The sequence below is a fragment of the Staurois parvus genome, unplaced genomic scaffold (assembly GCF_062004578.1).
Source record: "Staurois parvus isolate SC_StPar_1 unplaced genomic scaffold, SC_StPar_1.0 ptg000426l, whole genome shotgun sequence".
In the NCBI taxonomy this organism is placed as follows: Eukaryota; Metazoa; Chordata; class Amphibia; order Anura; family Ranidae; genus Staurois; species Staurois parvus.
Window position 1 is genome coordinate 1,560,371 of NW_028318222.1, and position 26,938 is coordinate 1,587,308.

The window sequence follows — 26,938 nt, forward strand, 5'->3', positions numbered from 1 at the left end:
ATAGTGATACACCAACAGCGATGTAATAATTCTTATTGAAATTAGATGGCATTTACTAAACAAATCTTTAGAACACGGAGTAAAAATTGTGATTTTGTTTTTTTCCACAGTAGTGCTACATTTTTGTATAATTTGAGAGAAGAAAGGGGTTAGGACCTAAGATGAAAAAAGGGACAGAACAGAAGGCAACAAAGATTAGCAACATTCCTTTTCCTGCCATGAAAAAAAACCCTTGCAAAAGCATAGCTGTTAAGTACAGTAAACATTTGGGAAGTAAAAATCTGTATGAATTCCTCCGGGCAATTAAAAAGATGTCCAGCATTTTAAAACAACTCTCAAATACCTATAGTTATGATGACCACTCTGGTCACACCTGGAAACACCTCACCTTTCCCCTACATATATCTTCCCTCCTCACACTACCCCACTACGCCTTCTTCTCTCTACCTCATAACATTTTACTTTTTCTCTATGTTTTACATGAGTTTGAAACCAATTCCTTGCATATTTGATCAACATAGAAACAGGTTTATGCCTTTCCTAATCATGTCCAGTCAACAGAAATTCCCACAGCTGGACTCCAATGAAGTTGTGGAAACATCTCAAGAATGATCACTGGTAACAGGATGCACCAGAGCTCAATTTTGAGTGTCATGGTAAAGGCTGTGAATACTTATGTACATGTAGTTTTTTTTTTTTTTTCGTTTTTTTATGTTTAATAAATTGCAAAGATTTCAAAACGAACTTCATTCATGTTTTCATTATGGGATATTGTTTGTAATATGTTGAGGAACAAGGCTGTAACATAACAAAATGTGCCAAAAGTTAAGCGCTGTGAATACTTTCTGGATGCACTGTATGTGGGCCTACACCTCTTCTGAGGATTATGCTTCAGTTATAAACTAACCCAGTGAGTAATCGGTACCGATTGTTCACTGTGTTCATTCAGAAAAGGAGGCAGCTAGTAAATATGACATTTACCAGCCCCTATAATCCCCTTGCCTGCAACAGCCAGTGGGAGAGAGGGGAGGAAAAGCCGGCAGCAGTGCAAAGGAAGGGGGCAGCAGGGGGAATTGGATAAAGGACAGGGAGGGTGATTGGTGCAGTGAATGGGGGGGGGTGCAATTGCTAAAACTGATCCCCCTTTGTGGCTCTCCCTGCAGCAGCCAAAAACCGATGGGAAGGAGAGGAGATGGAGCCAGCTTTCAGCTGCTACACAAGCATCTTTTCCAGTAATTGTGCCCCGCCGCACTGATCACCCTCCCAGTACACAATCTGAGTCCCCTTGCTGCCTGGGTCCCACTTGTTGAACTGCTGGGGCCCAGGGCTCATACAGAAGAGCCGGCATTACCCCCTGATTGTCAGCACTAGTTGCTCCCAGTGAAGCCAAAACATGCCCCACATGAAGTTCATGTACTTTTTCAAGTAGCAAGCTTCAAGCCAAACCACTCTTTGGAGTGAAGGGAACCAATGAATAATGGAAATACTTGCGCTGAGCACTCAAGTGCTTCTGATGAAACTTCGAATTACTCAGGTGTAAATGGAGCTCATGAAAGATCAGCATAACATGCGGGTGTTACCTAGGGTGGTCTCCATACAAATACAGTCTCTGCCTAGGAACCTTAACTCCTCCAGACTGTCAGCCAGCCATCAAAGCATTTTGATATCTTCAAAACCCCTCCCAAGAGCCAGCACAGTGCTTGCATCAGGGCTGAGGACTCTTGAGACGAGTGCTGAGGAAGGGTGCTGTGATATTTTCAGAAAGCAATGTATAGAACCCACCAGCCCCTCCCACCAACTACAATATGCCAGCATTGCACAAAGAAGCACAGAGACCCAGTGAGGACTAGGTCTAAAATAATGTATTTAATGAAACAAAACCTGTTGGGGTCTACATACACTCCTGCTAAAATTCAAGCCATCAGTGGCCTTGTTGGCACCACCCAGCTCAACAAAAGTTAATTAAAAAATGTACTTAGTTTGATAGAAACATATCGACTGAATCCTATCAGTCTGGGTATTCAGGCAGCTGGAGGTGCTGCAGCGGATTAAATACCATAAGCTGGCAGTGGAGGTTCTTCCATCCATGCTGTTTAGAGTGGATGGAAGAAACTATTGATTTTTCTCTTGTCCATCTTATGGACTGAACAAGAACAATCTGAACATCTATGACTAGCTTTAAACTGGAGATGTATCAGTGCCCTGATATAACACCATAAATGAGGCAATTGCCTCAAGCATCGATTTAATCCATCCTTTCTGAACCAGGGTTCCATGGAATGCTAAGGTTATCTATCATGTGCCATGAGAAGAAAGGGACTTGATATGTGTGTGAAAGGGGGTCTTGATATCTTTGAGGAAAAAGTACTGCATTTTAAACTTCACTAGTGCTAGAGGAATCTGCAATAAAAGCCCGTTGGTGGTCCGATCGGCAGAGGCACCCAACGTTGTGTGTCCAAAAATAGGTAGGAGTCGTCTACTTTAATGATCAGATTTCTTTATTTCATCAAATAAATACATTTCGGGCCACTTCCCCAGTTAAAGGTGATGACACTGTATGTGGGCAAAAATTCCATAGAGTAGATGAGATATTTAACAAAATGCACAAAAAAACCCCCATAGAAACAAAGAAATCATAAAAAAATAAAACTACGTTCAATGTAGAAAGGGATGTTATCAGATACAGTACGATAAGGGATGGTTATGTATTTGTTATACACTCCAAGTCTTACCAGAGACCCCTGGCCAGCTTTTTAGGACCAAATCTTTCAGACCAATGGTTGACCACCACATCCTAGACCCTACTGCATTTTTAAGTTAAAGTGGAAGTTCAGGCTTTAATCGTCTATTCTTACATAACTAACTTCTGTCCTAACTACCCTGTAGAAAGAATATGTTTATACTTAACTATTCTCAGAGTGGTCCATTCACGTAATCTCCCCAGTGATCGGTTTCAGGGGAGAAGAGAGAGTGCAGGCAAGGGATGGAATGCCTGAGCGATAACATCCACCATAGGTTTACTGTGGGGCATCTATTGTTGGCTGTCCTTCCTCTCCCCTGAAACCAGCCACTGGGAGCCGATCATGTGATCAATCCCAAGTGCCCTGAAAATAGGCAAATACAAGCATCTTCCTTCTACAGGGTGGTTAAAGTATGAGTTAGGAGGGGGGATAAGAGCAGAATTCTGATTAAATAGTTATAGCCTGGTTTCCACTTTAACCTTTCCCAACAGAATTATGGAAGCTGCCAAGGTTGACTCCTATGACGTTTTCTAGCAATATGGGAAAGTTCATTACCTGGCTGTCATGCTGATAGTCTTATTATTTGAGTCACTGACATACTTACCACTTAGTGACTCAAAGTACTGAAGCAAAAAGTTTTACATTACATTCAGGGAACTAGCATTTTAAGAAAAAGGTCATAAATGGCATCCACCATATTTCTCTTAAGAAAAATGTATTAAAGGATGCATCCCAGTCACTGTGTGTTTGCAACAAAATTACCATGGGCCAGGAAAATGTGACTTTCCATTGCTCAGCACCACAATCAATTAGCGCAAGGCGCTCAAACACAGAACTCGTTGAGCAGATATAATGAGCAGTAAAAGAACAAACACACCAGTCGCCTCTCCAGCACTTTGCTCCGTGTATCCATGCCATGTGCCTCATCAGATCATCCATAAGCTGATGTATAAGACAGAGGCACACTGCACACTCAGCACAACAATGGAAAGTCATTGTGCAGAAAGTCAACAAAGCATTTTTTTTTTATTTCAGCTCTCCAAGCTGAACTAATACATGCCTTTCCGAGAATGGCATTTACATAGTAGCGCCAAACCATGCTATATAGGTCATTACACATAAAGCTGCTTACTGTGAAATCTGCAGTAAGCAACACTTATCCTTCTAAAAATGGTTAATTGAATACATTCAAACAGCTACATTCACCCTGACTAATTCAATATGTTCATCCACTAAAAATAACTATTAAAATACAAAACAGCACAACCTAACCGCTTGGCAGACAGCAAAAACTGTCTGTCTTACTTAAAGACTGACTATAGATTTTTCAAAAAGGTAGGTTGCAGAGAAATATGCTATATGGCCAAAGGTAGAGGACAGACCTACCAATGATTCAGTTCTGGTGTTTTCAGTGAAGGGTACTTTTATTGTTACTACATACAAAGACATTTTGAACATTTTAGTGCAGTTCCAACCTTGTGGCAACAGTTTGGAGAAGCTTCTTCCAGCGTGACTGCCCCCTGTGCACAAATCCAGTGTCATAAGGACATGGTTTGAGAAGTTGGTGTGGAGGAACTCAAGTGGCATACACAGTGCCCTGACCTCAATCCTGAAAACCTTTGGGATGAACTGAAATCCTAATTGTGAGTCAGGTCTTCTCATCAGTATTTGCCTCACAATTGCTCCTCTGGCTGAATGGACACAACATTTCCAAAGACACACCAAAATAGGGTTTTTCAACCAGGGTTCCATGGAAACCTAGAGTTCCTTAAGAAGGTTGCTAGGGGTTCCTTGAGCAATTAGCAATTTCTGACTCTCAGATAAGTTCCCACTGACACCATTGATCTTTTTAGCCTTCTGCAAGGGGGTAATTCTTAATGTCCACAAGTGTAAGGAGCATTCTTCCCACTGACCATCACATTAATTTATCATGAGCTGAAGATATAGTAATTTTTAGCAGGGTTTCCCTGAGACCAGAAAGATATGTGTTCCTCTGTGTTGAAAAAAGCTAAAATCTATTGGAAAGGCTTCCCAGAAGAAAACAGGCTGATACAGCCACAAGGTGGTGGTGGAGGTGGGGGGGGGGGTGTAAAAATCCATATTACAGTCTGTGATATTGAAGTGGGATGCCCAGCAAGATCAAATGGGTGCACTGGTGTCCACAAACTGTTGAGTATATAGTGTAACACTGCCTTCACACCTATGCATTTTGGTAATGTTTTAATGCATATGTACACATGGCAACAGTCCACTGTAATGTCTATAGAAAATCACTTTGGAAAAAGTATAGCACAAAAAAAGAATATAGCAAACAGTAAAAAATACAAAAGCCTATTGCAATTTTTTATTATTAAAAATTACCTTTTTATTTCAATCTGCAACACAAAATTTTCTGTAAAATTCAGTGCAATATGGCAACATAGAGGTGTTCACTACACCATTCTCTACCCCAGAAATGTTGTTTCCTGCTTGTGTAATTGGCTCACTGAATTTCCCAGAAGTCTACACTAAGATACCAAGTCAGATTTTAGGCATCCCCTGCAAAAAAAAAAACTTTTTAGTCAGATACGCCCCAAGGACTAATTATTTGTAAAGGGATGCAGACCCTGCAACTTTGTGCATCAGCTGAATATAATGAACCAGTCAGGCCTATTCACAATTATTATCCAAAAGACATGGTCAAACAAACATCTTTTTTTCAGGAGCAGAAAAAGAGGCTAGAATTTGCAGCAAAATGTGTTAAAATCCCTACAATGTACATTGACCACCCAGAGGGGATTTTTGTTCTCAAGAAAAGTGGAGTCAAGCTGGTATACACTAGTAGAATTTTGTTTGGTATTTTCCATTCATTCTATTTTTTAAATGTTAGTGGAGTCAAAACAACATTAATTTTCAACTGCAGTGATGAGAAGATTCAAAAAGGCAGCATGCAAATTTGTTTCTTGAACCCCCAACAAGAATACATAAAATTGATATAGAGTCAAACTTTTCCCACTCTATCCAAAACAAAAAAAAAACCGTTTTGCTTAGAGATGCACTTTAATGGCTGTGTGAACAGTGACTTCAACTGTAAGCTGAAAACTATATTATGTTTCTGGATTACCTGAAACTTGCAGTTCTATTTGTCTACTTAACTGGACTTCATCATCCGGCACTGTTTTGCAAGCAACTTTTTATAAGAGGTCATCAATTATTTATCAACATTTTCTATTGGGTTTGTTTGCTGCAGTATGTATTTTTTATTCATTTCCGCTGTGAACAACAGGTGAAGACAATGCTTTACCAATAACTGCTAATTACACAATGTTCACAGCAGCACTTCTTTGTGCCGTTATTAATTATTTATGGTCTTTCAGACATACTCCTTAGTCTACACAATTTTTACAGGCTTTTTCAGCCTAATAATGTACAAAATATGGTTACTTAAAGCTGACAGTCCGGTTTCCCATAATGTGTATCTAACCCAAGAACAACGTAATATATTTCAGATTACTTGTCCTTCGATGTGCTGGCTGAATTATTTTTTTTTCTGGCTCTTTTTCCCCTGTTGATCCTGCCAGTAGCACCTTCTTTTCTATATAGGGTGACAATGCTCATTCATGGTATTGTATCCAAGGAGGAGTAGAGCCATGTTGTCAGCTATACTACAGCTTTCCCCTTCTCTATAACATAGGGAGGAGGTGTTCTCTAGTTCACAGCAGAAGCAAAAAGCAGAGGATGCTATCAGCTCACAAGATGTTTTTTTGCTTTGCACTTATCAGATAGAACTAAACACTTTCAATTGTACAGTTTATTTACTAGACCAAATAGGTACACATAAGGGCTCATGTACACTGTAGCTGATAAACTCACATTCAGGAGCTGTTCAGCGGTTTTTTCAGCAGCCCCTGAACTCTCCCTAATGTTTTCCTATGTGTCCATGTACACATCGTCGTTTACAGTCATTTACAGGCAGTTGAGTTTACAGGTTTTTTTTTTTTTAAATGCACCAAACTTGAGTTCAGGAGTAGATTTTACTGGCGTTTCAAACGCCAAACGCTTGTGAAAGTATGTAAACGTGGTTAACCGCATTTATAAGCGTTTGCGTTTAGAAGCATTTTTTAACTGTTCCATGTCCAGATGCTATCCAGAGCCTTTTTTTCCATCATCAGAAATGCATGCAAATCATTTTCCATGTATTCAAATGGACCCAGTACACTATTGCAGTCAGTTCCAGGTTTTTCTTGAAGGAAAAAATGGCAGAACGTGCTGCATTATGCTCATGATGGGATCCATAGTGAATACAAACGGAAAAGACAGATCATCTCAACACATACTGATCTCTCTGCTTCTGCTCTCTCTATTTCTCTCAAAATGTCTGAAATAGTTCATTATTTACTATTTTTCAGTGAATTCTGGGCATTTGGGAGGGTTTCCTAAGGTTATCTTTTAAAAACACTTCTAAATGCAACCGCACATAAATGCATATAAATGCAGTATGCAAACAAGGCTAAACTGACATTTAACCTAAGTTTTCCAGCAGTCAGTTTCCATCATTCAGAAGAGTTTTCCAAATGCCCCGTGTACATGAGCCCTAAGACAATTTCCATGTTAGGATTTACATAAACTTTAAAGTAATCAGAACAATGGAAGATGATCCATGATAGATTGCTGGCTTACTGTACTTAAAGCCAGCCACAGATGAATCGAATCTTGGCTGGATCAGCAAGGACCGGGCAAAATTTGACCCATGTATGTGCAGGCTGGTTGTACTGACGTTGATCCATTGATCGACTTCAGTACAACCAGCCTGTTGGATTTTTTGCATGAGATCACTGCCGGCAGTAATAGCCACTAGCAGTGATCATTGTGATCTGTCATCAGGGAAGGCTCAATGCCGGAGGAACACTATTCCTGTCCTGGTGACAACTCTAAATTTGGGATGCATTTTTCACTTTTGATTTTTAAGATAACAGTAAACAGGACAAATAGAGAGAATGAATCTCCCTAAGAGGGGTACAGACAGCATAAAAAATGGATAGGCGTTCTAATCCCTCTCCGCTATATCCAAAAATATAGTAAAAAAAATTGTCATCAATATTGATTAAAGAGTTGAGCAAACAGCCAATCATAGGCAGTGGAGGCATTCCCCGCTCCACAGCTGCATGTATGCAAGAGGCATGTAAATGTCTATTTTGACAACTTTCTCATCCCTCATCCCTAGTCAAGAGTTCCCAAATACGAGGTGTCCTATAGTAGTGAGCCCTTGTAGGGGGCCATATCTGGGTTCCCCAGGGTGCAGAGTGTAAGCTGTTGTCGTATATCATGGATGAGGAGTGATAATTATAAATATTGTTGTTGAGACAAGAGTTTGCTAGCCAACATGGAATGCAATCCTCTATCCAAGAAATGGATTTTCCCCAGCAACTTGGTTCACCTAGAGATGCATTTATTAGGTTCTGGCCCAAGACTAGGCAAAGGTACAGACAAGGCAGATGACAGGGTACTTAGAATATTCATGCAACTATCAGACACCTTCAGAGAACCCACTTTCACCTGTCATAACTCAGGCAGGGAGGTATGAAAAGTGGAACCATTAATGGGAGAGATGTAAACCAAGTCTCCGGATTTTCTAAACTGGAGTGTATATGACTGATAATCATCAAAATCCACCAACAAGCACTGCCAGGAATAGGTCTAAATTGTTGGAATCACTTCGGAAACAAGCTGTAAAGGACAGTCGGCCCACTCCAAAACCACCCACATGTTACTGGGTTGGCTCATACAGCAATAACTGGAACAGAAGTCCTATTGGTCATATAGATAGCCAGCAGGTCTACCAGTAAACTTGGAATAATCCCATCAATCAGAATGTACTGCCAAGAGGATTATCAGTCATATATGCTCCAGTTTAATATATCCTGAGACTTGGTTTCCATCTCTCCCGTTAATGGTCCCACTTGTCATATCGCCCTGCATCCTGGACAGATTGACGACATTTTGGAACGCTTCATGTTGGTTTTTATAAGTAATGGATACCTGTAGTGTTCTGAAGAAGCCGTATCGACCGCAAAACACGTCAAACTAATGTTTAATTCTACATTATGTACAGTATATCCTACAGATGATGTGTTCATAGTATAGTAAGATCTGTACTTTTAATATATTTGTAATAAAATAGTAAATGTGAATTTTAATATTTGAGAGCTTTTTGTTGCTATATGAATATACCGATGGGCCACCTTTACAAAAAAACCCTCTTTTTCTCTAGTTTGGTTTGAATTTTTGTAATCGGTTGGTGTCCCCCCGATATAATCTATTGATACACCAACACTGCTTTGTCAGCTTCAATTTTGGTCCAGTAGTGTATTTAGGTTTTGTGCTGTCCTACGCAACACAAAAATTGTCTGCCCCCACAGACACCAATCAACACCACCACCCCTTCCCCCTCCTGCAGAGAAAGCCTGACATTGCTGACATTGACCAACAACAACCCTGCCCCGCCACCTGGGAGAGCCTTCCACCCCCCCCAGCGATAGAGAAAAAGATACTCACCTTCACAGCTCCGGACATCCCCTGGAACAAGAGTAAGGCTCTACATGCACCACCAAGCAGCGCGCAGCCTCTCTCCGATCCCACCTGGTTGTCATGGCACACGTGTCCCTTCTTTCATCCCTTCTTCTTGGGGGCGGTACTGCCCCCTGGAACAAGAGTAAGGCTCTACATGCATCATCAAGAAGCCCGCAGCCTCTCTCCAATCCCACCTGGTTGTCATGGCACACATGTCCCTTCTTTCATCCCTTCTTCTGGGGGGCGATACTGCCCCCCTGGAACAAGAGTAAGGCTCTACATACACCATCAAGAAGCCCGCAGCCTCTCTCCGATCCCATCTGGTTGTCATGGCACACATGTCCCTTCTTTCATCCCTTCTTCTGGGGGGAGGTACTGCCCCCATGAAAAACGCCGCCCTAGGCAGGTGCCTTATATGCCTTGTGGTAAATATGCCCCTGCTTCAGTCCTCATGCACACTGGATATTTCTACAGCTGCTGTTTTTGGCATTTTTTTCTACAGCCAGTAAACTCCGCATCATCTTATGTGTCCATGCACATAGACTGTAATCAGCGTTTTTTGGCAGGGGCGTTTTTTAGGTGGGAAAAAACCCCAGAACTAGTGGGTTTCTAGATGTAAAAACGCTCTTACTCTGAAAAACGCGGCAAAACGTAGTAAAATGCAGCAAACCAGCATTTTTGGATTTTTTTTGGAGCAAAAAAAAAAAAAATGCGAAAAAACACAAATGTGAAAAAACGTGGCAAAACGCAAGTAAACGCTAATGCAAAAATGTTGAAAAATTCAAAACTCAAGTTTTTAACGTGACTTTACACAGCTAATATTTCCAGCGTTATTAAAACGCCTGGTGTGCATGGAGCCTTATACTTCTAATAATCTTACAAAAAGCGCACTTCCTGCCCCTGTATGCCTTTGTTTAACTTCATGACATGGGGGATGGGAAGATTAGTAGTTAACAGAAGGAAGATAAAACTTCCAGTTCATGGGAAAGGACATGGACATTGTGTTTTTGTTAAAATGGTTCTTAGGCCTCATGTACACTGCTACTCCTAAACAGAAGTTTTGGAGATTTTGGCTTTCTTTGCCAAAGCCTCTGAACTCAACTCAGTAAAAGCCTGTGTGTCCACGCAGAGTTTAGCAGCAGCAGAGTTTAGGGGCAGTTAAGCATCCCTCTCCTGAACGCAGAAGAATCACATTCAGGAGAGGAACTTTTTGACCATAAAATATCAAATGCGGCAAAAACGTGTGTAAACGCGCCTAAGTGCTAACCGTGTTTAGTGCTTGGACGTTTATTCATTGCAATGGCAAATACTCTGGCCAAACATGAATAAACATCCAAGCTTTAAACGGCTAAATGTGTTACCGCGTACACACGTGTTTTTGCCGTGTTTAGCAATTTTGTGCTGCCAGTAGAAGAAACGCTCCAGTGTACATGGAGCCTTATGCCTAAACTTTTTTTGAACTAATGCATTCTGTGCATTAACCATTTCCCGACCGGCCCATGTACATACACGGCCGGACAGGAGCAGTGCAGGAGGAGGTGGCCTTTTATAAACGTCCTCCCGCTTCCCTGCCTTTGCGCACTCCCTGGGTACGCGCGGCACTGCGATCCGGTGCCTGCTGTGTCCGGAGGACACAGTGGAACACCAATCACTGTACGGGACCTCTGTGTGAGGTCCCGATCATCTGATCACTGATTGGCCAATCAGTGATCACATGAATAGTAATAAGCAAGATGTCACTTCCTGACATCATTGCTTACTACGTGTGAAATCTGTGACTGATCACAGAGGTCACATGATACAGGGCTATTCACAACAGCTTTGTACCATCTGACACGCTGTGACCAATCACAGCTCTCACAGTATTTCTCAATAGCTGCAAGAATGCAGCCAGAGAGAAGGATTGCTTTTACAGCATTTATGGGTGTAAAAGCAATCGGTGTCAAAAAAAAAAAATCTTCATCACCTCCCACAAGTAGTACAGTGTCACTATGGTGACACTGTACTGCTAAGGTAACAGTATATAAAAAAAATAATAATATAAAAAATGAACTAAAAATTAAAAAAAAAAAGTTTTTTTAAATTATAATTTTGGTTATAAACTAATTTGGGTTTTTTTTTTTTTTACTAAAAAGATAGCTGAATACATTTTGGCTAATATTTATGAAAGATTATTTGCAAAATGTTATAAGAAAAACACTTTTTTTTTCAAATTTGTGGACCTTTTCATTTATATAGCAAAAAAATAAAAATCCCAGTGGTGAATAAATACCACAAAAATAAATTTTTATCTGTCTCAAAAAAATGCTAAAAAATTCATATGGGCACAGTGTTGCATGACCGCACAATTGTCATTCAAAGTGTGATAGCGCTGAAAGTTGAAAATTGGCCTGGACAGGAAGGGGGTGAAAGTGTCCGGACTTGAAGCGGTTAAGGTAAAAAATATTTAGGCACTGGTAGTGGCCCCTCATCCCTACCTGAGCCCTCATTCAATCCCATGCTGTGCACATCGGCAGCTCTTCACTTCTGGGTCTCACAGGCTTTGCTGAGGCAGCAGAAGCCATTGGCTCCCACTGCTGTCAATCAAAAGCTAGTGAAAGGGAGCAGGGGCATGGCTGGGTCCCACTGTTTGTGTCAATGGACGCAGCAGGGGGGCTCAAGAGCGAGCCCCCACAAGTGCCCCCCATGGGAAGTGACTTCTAATTGGGGGCACTAGCCAGAGAGGGTAAGCCAGGCATGCTAGAAGGGGCCCGAGGAAGAGGAGGTTCAGGGCTGATCTGTGCAATTCTATTGCACAGAGCAGGTAAGTATAAACATGTTTGTTATTTATAAAAAAAAATCCATTACAACCACTTTAGGATCAAGAGGTACTTCTCTGCATTTGCTGAAAATGTTTTTAGCCTAAAAATTAAAACTAATGCAACCACCACATCTAAGGTCCAGTAAGCTGCAATATAAAGTGTTTAGCATGTAAAACTAGATTGGTTTTTTTTGGTGATAAACATTTTTTAATACATTAAACAGCATCACATTACTCATTGTCCACTGTTTCTAATTGTTTTAAAAAGAACAACCTTAAAAATTATGCTAGCTGAAAAAAAAAAATCAATGTCTATTTAACACTCCATAAAGAGTAATGCTCTCGAGAAAAAAAGAAAAAAAAAAACTATGAATTTTTATTGACTATAAGTGAAAAAGTGATTAATAATATTGACTTATAAATACAGATGTTCTCTTGTCTGCACAGAATTGAGATATTTGACATTTTACTCTGCATTGCAGTTTATCGCTCTGTGTTAACCTGCCATTTAGGCTAAGACAGGCTTAAAATGAACACTTGCCAATATTCATCTATGGGATTATTAGACACAAATTCAACTGCATGCAACTAAAACAAAGAGTAAGCCTTGTGAAGGAGAATTCACACACATTTGTATTTAAAAGCTGGAATTCAGCTGAATACACTAATAAATGCAAATACAGAAGCTGTTTAACCTACAAAAGGATTTGTATTTTTGCCCATCCAGTTCTGAGATTTGCACAGCTATGCTACATAGCACAGCTCTGTCTGCCAGGGCAGGAGACTTTATTTTTCTCTGCTACACTTAAAGCGGAGTTCCACCCAAAAGTGGAAGTTCCGCTTTTCTGCCTCTTCCCTGCCTCCGCTGCCACATTTGGCACCTTTTAGGGGGGGGGGGGGAAGAGTAGGTACCTGGTTTTGACAGGTACCCACTCCCACTGTTGGCTCAGTTCACCACGGCGAACTGAGCCAGAAGTTTGGCACCCCCACAGCCCTCTTGGACACTTCCAAGGTCCCAGAGTACTGCAGCCCATTCACAAAGTGCAGTGCACTCCGCGCATGCGCAGTAGGAAACCGGCGGTGAAGCCTCAAGGCTTCCCTGCCAGTTTCCCTTAGTCAAGATGGTGGCGCCAGCACCCAACAGCTGATTGAAGAATTGGCTCAGGGTGAGGACACCGGTGGATGCATGGACAGGTAAGTGTCCAACTATTAAAAGTCAGCAGCCACAGTATTTGTAGCTGCTGATTTTTTAACTTTATCTTTGGGAGGTGGCGGGGGCTGGGACTCCGCTTTAGGCAATTTGTCCATTCATCCCTCAGTCTGTGGCTGGACAGTAAAGCAGAAGCAGCAAGCAAATGGGCTCATCTCTCTTTCAATCAGACTATTCCTTGTTGGCGCATGAGCACTGCAGCGCAGTTTATTGGCTCCTTGTGAGGCTTCTTCCTCTCCAGGTCTGAGTTCTGCTGTACGGGAAATTGCCTGGGACTCTATGACAAGTCAAATCAACGTATTTAAAATGTCTTGAATTAAAAAATATATGTCCAAAAATATATCAATAGATATTTTATACACATATGGAGTTTTAAAATAGTAATAAGTACATCGGGAAATTGCTGATTACTTTTTATTTTCCTGAATATTAGTCTGTGTAGATCTGTCTTATCAGCAGACAGTCATGCATATTATGCAACATAGGCAATTTTAATTTACAGATTGTATAATTTTACACAGATTATATAATTTTGCATCAAAATATTCAGAATGAAAGGGTGTCCAGATCTAGCATTTTATCTAATTTTCAAGCCAATTCACTCATCACTAACCCTTTTATATAAACCAGTTTATGAAAATTATGTAATTTGTGTCCTTTTGCTCCCTCCCTAGACAACTCCAATTATTTTTTTTAAATTGAACAAATCTGACCAGGCTTGATTTGCAGCCAGTTTTGCAAAACATCTTCAAAATTTGAAAAATCCAAAAACTTTTCCCTAAACCCAACTGAAATATAGCATATGGGTGGCAAATTTATAATTATTAGACAGGATTTATATAGTGCCAACAGTTTACACAGCGCTTTACAACATAAGGGCAGACCATACAATTACAATACAATTTAATACAGGAGGAATCAGAGGGCCCTGCTTGGTAGAGCTTACAATCCAAGATGGAGGTACAAGAGGTAATAACTGTGAGAATGAGCTGATGAAGAAGATACATGTTAGATGGGGGTAGGATAGGCCTCTCTGAAGAGATGAGTTTTCAGTGATCTAAAAGTGGACAGAGTAGGAGATAGTCGGACACATTGAGGTAGTGAGTTATAGAGGATGAGAAAGGCTCTGGAGAAGTCCTGGAGGTGAGCATGGGAGGAGGTGACAAAAGAGCCAGAGAGCAGGAGGTCTTCGGAGGAACAAAGAGAATAGTTTGGTTGGTATTTTGAGACCAGGTTAGTGATGTAGCTGGGGGCAGAGATGTGGATGGCTTTATAAGTTGCTGTGAGTATCTTGAACTTCATTCGTTGGGCAATCGAAAAACAGTGGAGTGATTCACAGAGAGGGGTAGCAGACAATGAACAGTTGGCAAGGTGGATGAGTCTGGCAGCAGAATTCATGACAGACTGGAGGGGGGATAGCTTATGTAAAGGTAAGCCAGTGAGGAGGCAGTTGCAGTAGTTGAGGCAGGAGATGACCAGAGAGTCAGATGGAAGATTTGTGCTGTCATTGGTTAGGAAGGGGCCTATCTTGGAGATGATGCGGAAGTTGAGGCAACAAACTTTGGACAGTGTTTGGATATGGGGCTCAAAGAATAGTTCAGGATTACACCTAGAAACTTGGCTTGCGGCGACAGGTTGATAGTTGACCCGTTGATTTTGATGGAGAAGTCAAGGGAAGCTAGGCACTACCTACTGAATACGGTCAAATCAAAGAAAAAAAAAAACCCTGAATAATTACAAAAGAAAAAAAAAGCTGCAAAGGGGTGTCAGAAAGCCAGCACACTTGTTGCCAACACAGAAAAAAAGTCCAAGAATGACAGGTCTATGGAACTATGAACATAGGGTGGTACACAAGAGAATGTAGCTCACCACACTGAAAAATATAGCACTGTATAGCAATATCACAATCAGCATCTCTCCCCACCCTTTTATAGTGAGAATGCTAACTTTTCCACTCTTCTTCAGAACTTGGCTCTAGGGGACAAGGGTCATGCACAGCATTATGGGTACAGGTGCACATTTTTGGCCATACATTCAGAGTTTTGCTAAACTGTAAAATCTGCCTCAAACTCAGTGTGGCTCCATACCTCACCCCTAATTATTTTAACAGTGGGCCACACATTAGTTCAACTATGTAGTCTTGCTTTCATATTTAGAAGGCATTAAACCATTTTAACATCTAAGAGAATCACAAAATATCACCTCTCAAGAGTTATTTCACTACTTCACTACTAGAGCTACAATATTAAAGAGACTCACTAAAAAATATGTGCGAGAAGAACACTACTTCCCATGGTGTAATAGCCTTTATCCACTCCTCAATTATGTGCTCCCCATCAACCAATAAACATCTATATAATATGCTCTCTGGAGGAGATGGGTCTCGATTACTGACAAAGCTGACATACAGTACTGGGGTTGAAAAAAAGAAAACTCATCTATTCCCCCATCTGCACATTCGAGGTGGATGAGGTGAATCCTTCCTGTGGCACTATTGTACTCTGACAGCAAGGAGAATTTCCTGCTGTCAGAATACACTCATCAGTTACAGCCGGTGGCACTAACTGAGCGGAAATCCGACTACAAGCTGGTTGTACAGTCGCTTGAGAGATTGCCTTCTGTACAACCAGCCTGCCCATATATGAATTGAAATTCAACCAGCTAAATTTCAGTCCATCTACAGACAGCTTTACTTTGAAAGCTACAAGTTCTGTCAGTGCTTTGACCTAAAAAAATTCATACAAAGTTCCCTGCTGGTGGTATCTCACAGCAGCCTGCATAGAAAAATATATGTCCAAACACCCCACTAGCTCATTATGAGGTTGTACCTCACCTTCACTCCAAGGTTTATGTCTCAGAAATTTCATCTCCCTACCATTTAAAGTTAAACTCCAATTACGATCTTAATTGCACACCTGGGTAACCCATACATTAGTTATATTCTCTGTTCAACCAGCAGGTTAAAAAAAAAAAAAAAAAAATTACCGGATTCCCCCATCCACACATTTAGTTATTGTATTCTGATAGCAGGCGGAATTCCCCACCATCAAAATAAGCGGATCCGTGCTTTCTGGAAAAAACCCAACAGGGTGCTTGTACAGAAGTCAATCGATATTATCAGCTTCAGTGCAACCAGCCTGCCCATGCATGGATCAAAATTTGGCTGGTCCCTGCTGAACCGGCTAAATTTTGAACCATGTATGGCTAACTTTAAATTGGTCCAGCTTGTTTTCACAACCTGAGTACTCAGATAAACTGCTCTTATAGCTATACAAGAAACATTTCCAATAGACTCGTTATCTCCCCTTCTACTGCTTCAAGTTCCCTCTCCCTGCCAATCCATTCCGTATTCTCCGCTTTTTTCTCCTGTCTCTTTTTTTGAGTATTTAATTACCTTCATACATTGCCAAATGACACTTTCCTCTTCAAAAACTACTAGCTTAGACCCTCAACAAGAATATCAACTCTCAATCACTCTTAGCTTGTAGGTGGTTTAGAACTAGCTTGTTAGCTGCTGCCCCAGATGGGAGGGCTGGGGTTAACTTAGTTCCTGGGTTATTTCGTTTGGCGGGATCCTTGGGTACAACCTACTGCTCCTGTGAGTATAAAGGGACAGTGGGGTGGGGCCAGAGAGCTTTGCCCCACCTGCAAGAGAGTTCCCCCAAGGGAGTCTGAGAGCCTTGCTGCTGATATGTCAGCTGTACAGTCACTAAGGAACTCAAAAGATGTGAGAGCCACCCAACTTGAGGTTTGCCCCAAATACACCAGCCACTGGGGAATGCCCCTAATGGACCTTTATCTGCATGGTTCTACCTTTGCAGGTATACAGGGGCAGCACATAGGCTGAGTAGGATTAAGGATAAGGGACTTAGGAAAAAAAGACTGCTCTTTTGCTGGACTTTGTCCTGTTTTGCACTTTATTCAGTAAAGCATTAAAACGTAGCCTTTTGCCTTATGTGAAGTTCTTTAAAAGGAGTGCAATGCAAGTAACCAGTACCTATAGTTGAAGGTTTGAGTCACTAACACATGGAGTATGAAGAGTCAGTAAATCTACAGTCATCATAGTACAAGTTTAATACAGGGGGTTGCCATGGGCAATGGAGGTGCAGTCAGCAAGCAGCCTGTTGTAAACATGTGCCTATTATAGATGGAACTGCCTCTAGCAGTGAGGAAGATGTTGTCAGCATTTCGTACACCACATTTCTTTTCCCTGAGTAACTGGAGCAGAGCTGCATCACTGAAGCCCCCATACTGAGATACGGAAGTTCTACAGTTAGAGCACATTGGAGGGCACACTATGTGCATGGCAGGGTTCCATGTTGCTACGAGTAGTGAAAAACAATGGACTGGTGACTGATCTCTGTCCAGCACAGCCCTCCCAGTTGCAAGCTACAGTGAAAAGATGTGCATATGGGGACCCAAGAGTTAACTGGAGAACAGTTAAGTTGCAGATCGTGTATGTTCATCTATAAAAGTAGGGTCGCCTTAAGGTTGAGTATTCCCCACAGCAGCCTTGTCCCAGGGCATTGGTAAAAATGGCACAGAGTAAAGGGACCCAAAATGTGTGAAGTAGAGTGATCCTGTTACAGGTGCCTAGCTTAGCCCAGATAAACCCACTCCAGGGGTAGTCCTCACATATGACCCACACTTTGTGCCCAACAAGTTAATGGGAAGTATGGAGGATGGTCCGTCATCATCTACCCCCCACCCCCCCCCCCCCCCCGCTTCCCTTTCCCTTGCAACTTCTAAAGCAATAATATATGTATGGCAAACAAACCAAGCTGAACTATTCCAATTTGCAAAATAATATTTTTAACTCCGTAAAGGATTAGAGAATACATTGTGTGAATATTCACGTCCATTATAAGGAAAGGACTTCAAGAATCATGTCTTTCTGCTACAATTACTTAACCTAAAGGGAACTGGATAACAAAAACTTTTAATCAAACCACAAAGTGCTCAACAGCAGAAAAAACACAGTGCTCGCAGCATGTACATTGTTCCCAAATAATCACATATATGGTCCTGGATCCCCTTAATCTGCCTGCTGACAGGGGGTTGCACTCAGACTGGATCATTTGGCAATCCAACCATCCCAGTATCCAGTATGGCTCCTTTTAATAGCCACTGAAGTGCTCGATTAGGTACTAAGAAGGCAAAAGGAGCTGCAGGGTCCCAAGCTCAAGCATGAGTCAGAGCATGCAGCTTAATTGGTAGGCTCCTGGGCCATATAGAGTAAAATGTGGGCAAAGTTTAAGGTACAGTCAGTGTACTACAGTCTTAAACAATACTAATCATTTAAACATAATTTCAGACTTAAATACCCTATTGGGTATTCTAAGTGAGGTGGTTACAAGAGAGATATTACTTTGGTGCCCTCTTCCAGGTCCGTAAACTAATTCTGCAGTACTGTAAATCTCCTGATCCATCCTCTCACAGGACATAAGTAAATACTGTGGCTAATACCTTTCTTTTTGAATGCTACACATATCAACACAGAGGCTGTCCAGGTAAACTTGAGAAACTGTGGGCACCCACCATGGCTTTCCATACACCAGATCCAAGTCCAATGGAACTTATACAAATGAGATTGTTGCAATGCCCAGTGGGATGGCAGAGTTGATGTTCATGCTGAATTATCTAATGTGCTTCTTTGATCTACTTTTCTCTTCGATTGTCATTATTTAGTATGAGGAGACTGTAACTGAAAGCAATTACTTTAGAAATGTTTCTATCATTTTTAAAATGCTAGCTTCTCTGGAATGCCGAAATTTGTTCAATAAAGCCATTTCTGATTTGAAAAACAGAATTTCTGTTGTTGAATTTCAGTATTAAACACATTTATATTTTATATTCATTATAATCCCACTAAATACCTTTATATTACTGATACTCTGTGTTATCTTGTTGTGTTTTCACCAAATATCCATTAATAACATACTACAGAACATTAACACGATGATAATATACAGCTGGTATATAAACACAGCATGCCACACACACACATCACTAATGACATGCAAGACGATTACCTCTTGTTGATTCATCCTCAATGGGTTGTTTGAACAAGGTTATATCTTTGAAAGTACATAGAAATAACACAACCTTGTCGTGCTCATTCCTTATTGGTGCAATTTGCATATAAAACCAAACCGGAGTTCCTGTAGGGAAGAAAAAAAAATTGTAGTGATGCTGGATTACACAACTGGTAACAGGGGACAAAAATGTCTACATCTATAAATGACATGAAACAAGCAAGAGCACTGTGGCTATATACATTTATCATTTTAATGAATCTGACATTTAGATCAAATGATACTGAAGTGCTTGTGTCAGCGCTGTAGGCTTCTATAGAGAAACCACCAACACTGGGGAGGCAAGCAAAGCTTTCTAAGCTCCCTCTTGCTGGGACATTCAAAAAGAGATCAGAAAAAAATGGAACCAATTCTCAATTTGCTAGGAGTTGCCCTTAAAAGCCACTAGCTGGCACTTCAACACAATGGTGACCATTCCACCTCTGACTCTGATATATATAAAAGCAAAACTGTTTTGACAAATACAATGCAGGTGCATTTGTCTTAAGACTACACAGTAGCTTAGAGTTATAACTAATCTACCTACAATATCGGTCACTAACAGTAAAATACAGAGGGACAAATAAAGTACTGTTGGTGTGCCAAATATTTGGCACACACAAAACTAAATTTTGTCCCAGATAATTCAATCTTAGGGGTTAAAAAGATGCAACTGGTTCTCCAACTTTAAAAAAAAAAAAAACTCAACTTTTTGCAAAAAAGTCTCACAATCTGCACCAAATAGTTCAGAAAAAAAATGTGTCAATATTTGCCTCAATTGAGGTGAGCCAAGAGGATGGTGGCTCAGGATAGTCATTATGCTGTCTGAGCCTAATAATAATCGTTGCAACACAATAGTTTATGCAGAATGCAATGGAACGCAATCAGATGCCTCACATTTTTCTACGACCATCAACCATGATTTAATCGGGCCCAGTGTATTTTCAGTTTTTTGTATATGGATACTTTTAGAAACATAGAAATGTAGCAGCAGAAAAAGAGCATGTGGTTGATCGAGTCCGCCCTTTTTTTTGTTTTGTTTTTTTGGGGGTTTGTTAGCTTGTTTGTTCGAGTATAGATCTATGCTTGTCCCAAGCATGTCTGAAGCTATTTTGATTGGCCCACTACCTCTCCTGGAAGTTTATTCCAAGCATTAACTACTCTATCGGTACAAAAAATACTTTGAGATTAGTTTTGAACTTTCCTCTAGTTAGTGTAAGGTCATATCCCCATGTTCTTGATCTACGACTTGCATAAGCCAAATCACAGATAACGGATATGTGCAGAGGTACCCATAGAAGACTATTAGCTATCAAATCATATCATTCTAAAGGAGACAAGGCAACAAAAGATTACAACTGACTGGTTGGTGTGGTTGCAACGGTTAATTAAAAAGAACATGTCACCATTAAATAAGCACTAGATGCTTATCAGTTCAGTAGCATGTATTTCTCAAGCCCACCAACATCCTGATAAAAGTTACAATTTAAAAACGTAGATATATACCTGAATATCTGCCAGTTGGAGCTGACAACACAGTGCCATTTGTGTATTGAAATCCAAACCAGAGTTGTCAGCCATGCCTGCTGGACTGCAGAACTCTGCCCAACACCATCCCACTCCACATGCCATACAATGCTGCTGCCCTGCCTTCTAGGCGCATGCCCCACACTATGTGTGAGGAAATGGCTCTTGGAAGATGTAGTTCTGGGGGTGTGCTTACATCAATTAGAACTGAGATCTCAGCTGTTCCTGCAAGAATATTTAAGCTTGCGATGATGATGATGATGATAATGATGATGGAGTTTCATGATAATAATAGCTCTCATGAACCAGGTAGAAGATAAAATAATGCTGGGACGTGCTCTAGAAAGGAAGGGAATGAGAGGAAGATTTGGGGGTAAGGTTGGTTAATGTCTGGACATACACTTTAATTCCAAGGGCAGCTAGCTTACTACAGTCAAGTCCAAGCAGTGCTTGTTCGATATTTCAGATAGAAAGGGGAAAAATTAGAATCTCTGGCAGGGTTGCATCCTCACTCAATTCCTATCCCAGTGACACTTTGTGTGTTGGGGTGTGGAGTGGTGTCCTCAGGACAGGAAGCGAGGGTAAATCACCAAACAGGAACACAGACAACAATTACAACCTGACAAACATACCAAGCATTCATCACTCAAACTAAGCCCCAGGAATTTGAATTTCAAGTTTAATCACAGTCAAATCTTTTCTTTTTTTTTTTTTTTTTTGGTTTTGAGGGTGGCAAAAAGGTTAATACCTATATCAGGTTTTTACTGCTCAATATTACTGCGAAGTTGAAAAGCACTGTATTAATCAATATGTTCTATATATTCATGGTTTTCATGAGTGATTTGGCAGGCAGCTCTATTTTTCAAAATACAGACAAGGTAGAGAATAGAAGCACAAATCCACTTAAAATGTCCAGAATAAGATTTTATCTCAATTCACTCGAAAAACAAGCATTTTGGGGGGTTGCAAGTGCCCCCCTTCTTCAGGGCTATGAATAAATAGGTTTCAAACATATTTTAAGTGGAGCTCCACCCAAAAGGTGAAGTTCTGTTTTAAGGACTGCTCCCCTGCTCCGCATTAAGGATTGGCACCTTTGGGGTGCGGGGGGGGGGGGGGGGCGGGTACCCGAATATGACAGGTACTCGCTCTCACTTCCGGTCCGATTGCCTAGGCGACTGAAAGCGGAAGGTGTTCTCCCTCCCTCCCTGTACTCTTTTGGGAAATGTGACAGGTCCCAGAAGACTACAGAACCATTTATGGAGCGCAGCGCTACTTGCCCATGCGCAGTGCGTACCCGGCTGTGAGGATGCAGGCCTCCTGCAATACAGGATGGCCAGTGAAATGGGCTGTGGGGGATACACCGCAGGGCCGAGGGACAGGTAAGTGGCTGTTTTTTAAAAGTCAGCAGCTACAGTTTTATTTTTTGACAGGGTGTGTAGAACTCCACTTTAAGTTTGTGTGCAGCTTTTTTCCACTTGAGTTTAGCAGCACAAACTAAAAAATGGGAGGCCCTTCCAGCCTCCAAACAATCTTGAAATTTTCCTGGTGAATTTAGCTAGAATTCTATAGCAGACATTATAGGTGCTTCTCTTCTCCACCACAGCTGCAGGTTTCAGTTGCTGAAATTAGATTTCCAACAAACGTTCTATCCTACTGGTACCGGGAAATGAGGGAAAGGATCTTCAATGGACACACAGACTTCAATTAAAAAAACACTTCCATTGGGAATAACTTTAAATAAATCAGTTGTGGTTTGGCTGAACTGTTTAAAAGTTTGTAAATCTCTGCAAAATTATGCAGAATTTTTTAGGAAGATCCTGAAAGTCCTGCTGAGAAGATAATCAGGCCAAAAAAATAACCTTAAAAAATTGTTTCAGGGATACAAAGACATAAGTCAGCCACAGACAGCTGTAATCTCAGCTGGTTCAGCAGGAACTGGCTGAGATTTGAATCATGTATGGAAAGGCTGAATGTACCCAAGTTGATTGATCGATCAACTTGCATACAACCAGTGTGCCGTATTTTACATGTGATTATTGCTAGCGTCTGTTGTAACAATTAGGTGAACAGTGCAATAAAAATATGTATGTATAATAACAATAAACATGAAATAAAAAGTATAACAGAAAAGTGGATGTAATTGACAAAAGAAAATATATTTATATTGTGTTGCATCATCTGACCTGTCCTCGCATCCCCATTGGTTGCCCTCTTGGTCCAGACTTCTGTTCATTCCACGCTGGTTACGGCGCTGGTCATGGTGTCCCTCGCTGACAGCTTACTCCAAATCCCACTGCCAGGACCTGGGCTTCACCAGATACTAATACTACCGGCCTTTGCACCGGCCCTCTTGAGGATATGATCCAATGCCTGTATACCCTTTTTTACTTGAGTAGCTATTTGGCTATATTCCAAATAAACATTTAATACATACTGCACCTAGGTTGGCGCCCCTTGTGTCTTCTTATATTTCTACAGAGCCTGCTTCACCCTATGGGGAGCTGCTACTGTTAGTGCTTAAAACTATGGACTATACAGACTTGTTTTTATTTCATATTTTTAACCATTAATACTTTTGTTGCAGTGTCACTGTGCCATTGCCTTCTCTTAGCGCCAATTATTTACATTGAGGGCAAGTGTGCCTGGAGGGGGATAACCCCTCCTTAAAAAGGTACAGGGATGCATATGACGCCCAGCAATAACACAATGGCATCGAAGGCATGCAGTGCGTCCCTGCACCCAATTCAACCAAATGTACAAAAATAAAAAAAAAGTGGCAACCACCCCAAACTATAACTAGCCCTTGCAGCAAGGTGCACATGGAAGGACAACGAAAACTGCAAACAAACAAAAGATTTCCCAACAACACTTACCAGCCATCCTGCAAAACAACCGAATTGCCCTGTCTAACAGTTTTTGTTAAAAACAGCGGGTTTTGTTAGCACACATTTGCAAATATATGCGTAAGCCGCACTGCCCACGTCAAGGGCCCTCTGTATATACTCCTGACACTATATATGTCCTGACACAATCCAAATTTGAATCAAAACCTCCCACTCCCCCTCTAGAGCATTTCTCTTTTCTAGTGATGAACAGTTTTTATCACTCCCAATAACATCATCATCAGGGTTATATATCTCTTGCAGGGATACAGTAGCTGCTGAGCGGTCAGTTCCTGCCAAGGTAGGGATGCAACCCAGAGCTACATTTCCCAAAAGACTGCCAACAAACTTAAGATTTCCTGAGTTAAGTTGCATAAGTTGTTAAGTTGTGTGGTGGGAGTCTGAGTAATGAAGACTGCTTACCTTGTTCATTTTCTCACGGATTAGATGTTTTGGGATTTTATGCTTTGAGAATCAAGGCATTAGCATTGTTTTGATGGGAAAGAAATTAGTGTATACATGTGGAAGGGAAAAGAAAAGTATGGAGGATAGGTGGAATTCTGTAGTCCAGCAGACAGGGCTGATAAATTAGGAGCACACTGGAGTTTTGGCAGATTAAGCACTTATCTAGCACCATAGATCTTTGAACATTGAACTGGCGGCCACTTAATTCTGAAGTACCATTTTTAGACCCTTGGACAGCTGCTCATTTGAGTCCAGTGATAGATTACACAGCACGTAAAATGAAAAAGAAACTGGTAACGAAGGAATGTCACGAGCCAAGACTGAAGTGGTTAAAAAGCATTTACTTTAAATGTTTTGCAATCGGATAAAACATGATAAATGTGTATGCATTTTGATGAAATATATATATTTTTGTTCCTGACATATTATGTATCTTTACTATGATTAGAGATGAGCGAATCGAAGTAGGCGAAGTGGAATTCGTTTCGAATATTAGGAAAATTTCGATTCGCGTTGAATCCGAAAATAAGCAGACTTCGGATGCGCGAATCGAAATTGTTCCTAAAATGGCGGCGACATGTGCGGCGACGGAGCGGGGATGTCTGGGAAGGCGCGCAGACAAGGCGCGCTGACCCATAATGCATTCATTCATGACATGTGATCGCATTAGCCAATCAGCAGCCAGCCAGCCAGCACAGTGTAATGGTCGAGCTATAAATGGCGGCCATTTTAGAATTCTCCATTTGCCTCCAGTCATTCAACAGAGGCAGACCTGGCTGTATTCAGGGAGAGAGTTAGGGACAGAGAAACGTTAGTTAGGGCCACAGAATCGTTACTTAGGGCCACAGAATCGTTAGTTAGGGCCACAGAAACGTTACTCAGGGACAGACAGAAATGTTACTGAGGGACACAGATTTGTTACTGAGGGCCACAGAATCGTTACTTAGGGCCACAGAAACGTTACTTAGGGCCACAGAAACGTTACTTAGGGACAGACACAGAATTGTTACTCAGGGACAGACACAGAATTGTTACTGAGGGACACAGATTTGTTACTGAGGGCCACAGAATCGTTAGTTAGGGCCACAGAAACGTTACTTAGGGCCACAGAATCGTTACTTAGGGCCACAGAATCGTTACTTAGGGCCACAGAATCGTTACTTAGGGCCACAGAAACGTTACTTAGGGACACAGAATTGTTACTCAGGGACAGACACAGAATTCTTACTCAGGGACACAGAATTGTTACTCAGGGACAGACACAGAATTGTTACTCAGGGACAGACACAGAATTGTTACTCAGGGACACAGAATCGTTGAATTAAAGAGTATGTCAGACAACATGCAGAGGAGTGGCAGAGGAGGCAATGTTTTAGGAGCGAGCAGACGTGGCAGCAGAGGAAGGGGTCGAGGCAGCACTATTCGCAGCCAGAGGCCAGTGCTCCCGTTGTCATCCAGTACAGTGAGGAAGAGCTAACAGAGGGCGGTCAGGAACGGGGGGAGACATCCGCCTCTTCAGCAGCCAGGCGAAGAAGTAGTGGCGAGGAGAGTGGCTCGGTAGCCGGTCTAGAGACAGGTCTGTCTCCTGACCCACACGCAGCCGAGGGGGCTAGTAGTGAGGCGGAGACCCTAATTGATGATGATGAGGCTGATCGCACTTGGCAGCCTCGTCGTCATCAGGCTATTGCTTCCGCATCATCAGGAGAAGAGGGTGGCAGCTTGGCAGCGAGCAAAACAGTCGGTGGGTTGTCTCCATCGCCACACTCTGCCATGTGCCACTTTCAGGTCTCCTCACACACTGCTGGTGTGTTCCATTTTTTGTCATAGGGTGCTGGCAGATTACGGGCCTCCCATAGCTGCTGCCAGGCCCCTAATCTGCCATGGGCCCCTGTACCGCCTCCTCATGCTGCTGCCAGGTCCACAGTGTCTCATGCCATGTGCCACTTTCAGGTCTCCTCACACTGCTGGTGTGTTCCATTTTTTATCATAGGGTGCTGGCAGATTACTGGCCTCCCATAGCTGCTGCCAGGCCCCTAATCTGCCATGGGCCCCTATACTGCCTCCTCATGCTGCTGCCAGGTCCAGAGTCTCTCATGGGTCCCTGTACGGCCTCCCATTGCTGCTGTCTCCATCGCCACACTCTGCCATGTGCCACTTTCAGGTCTCCTCACACACTGCTGGTGTGTTCCATTTTTTGACATAGGGTGCTGGCAGATTACGGGCCTCCCATAGCTGCTGCCAGGCCCCTAATCTGCCATGGGCCCCTGTACCGCCTCCTCATGCTGCTGCCAGGTCCACAGTGTCTCATGCCATGTGCCACTTTCAGGTCTCCTCACACTGCTGGTGTGTTCAATTTTTTGTCATAGGGTGCTGGCAGATTACGGGCATCCCATAGCTGCTGCCAGGCCCCTAATCTGCCATGGGCCCCTATACCGCCTCCTCATGCTGCTGCGAAGTCCAGAGTCTCTCATGGGTCCCTGTACGGCCTCCCATTGCTGCTGTCTCCATCGCCACACTCTGCCATGTGCCACTTTCAGGTCTCCTCACACACTGCTGGTGTGTTCCATTTTTTGTCATAGGGTGCTGGCAGATTACGGGCCTCCCATAGCTGCTGCCAGGCCCCTAATCTGCCATGGGCCCCTGTACCGCCTCCTCATGCTGCTGCCAGGTCCAGGCGAACGTAGTCACAC

General features: G+C 42.0%; 1 protein-coding gene across 1 annotated transcript in view; it reads right to left on the reverse strand.

Annotated features, from left to right (window-relative positions):
- KCNH5 (potassium voltage-gated channel subfamily H member 5) overlaps nt 1–26,938 on the reverse strand; it is a 401,260-nt gene that overhangs the window by 284,898 nt on the left and 89,424 nt on the right. The window contains exon 4 of the mRNA XM_089687483.1: nt 19,333–19,461. Within this exon, the coding sequence (XP_089543609.1) occupies nt 19,333–19,461 (129 nt within the window). The remainder of the gene's footprint in view (nt 1–19,332; nt 19,462–26,938) is intronic.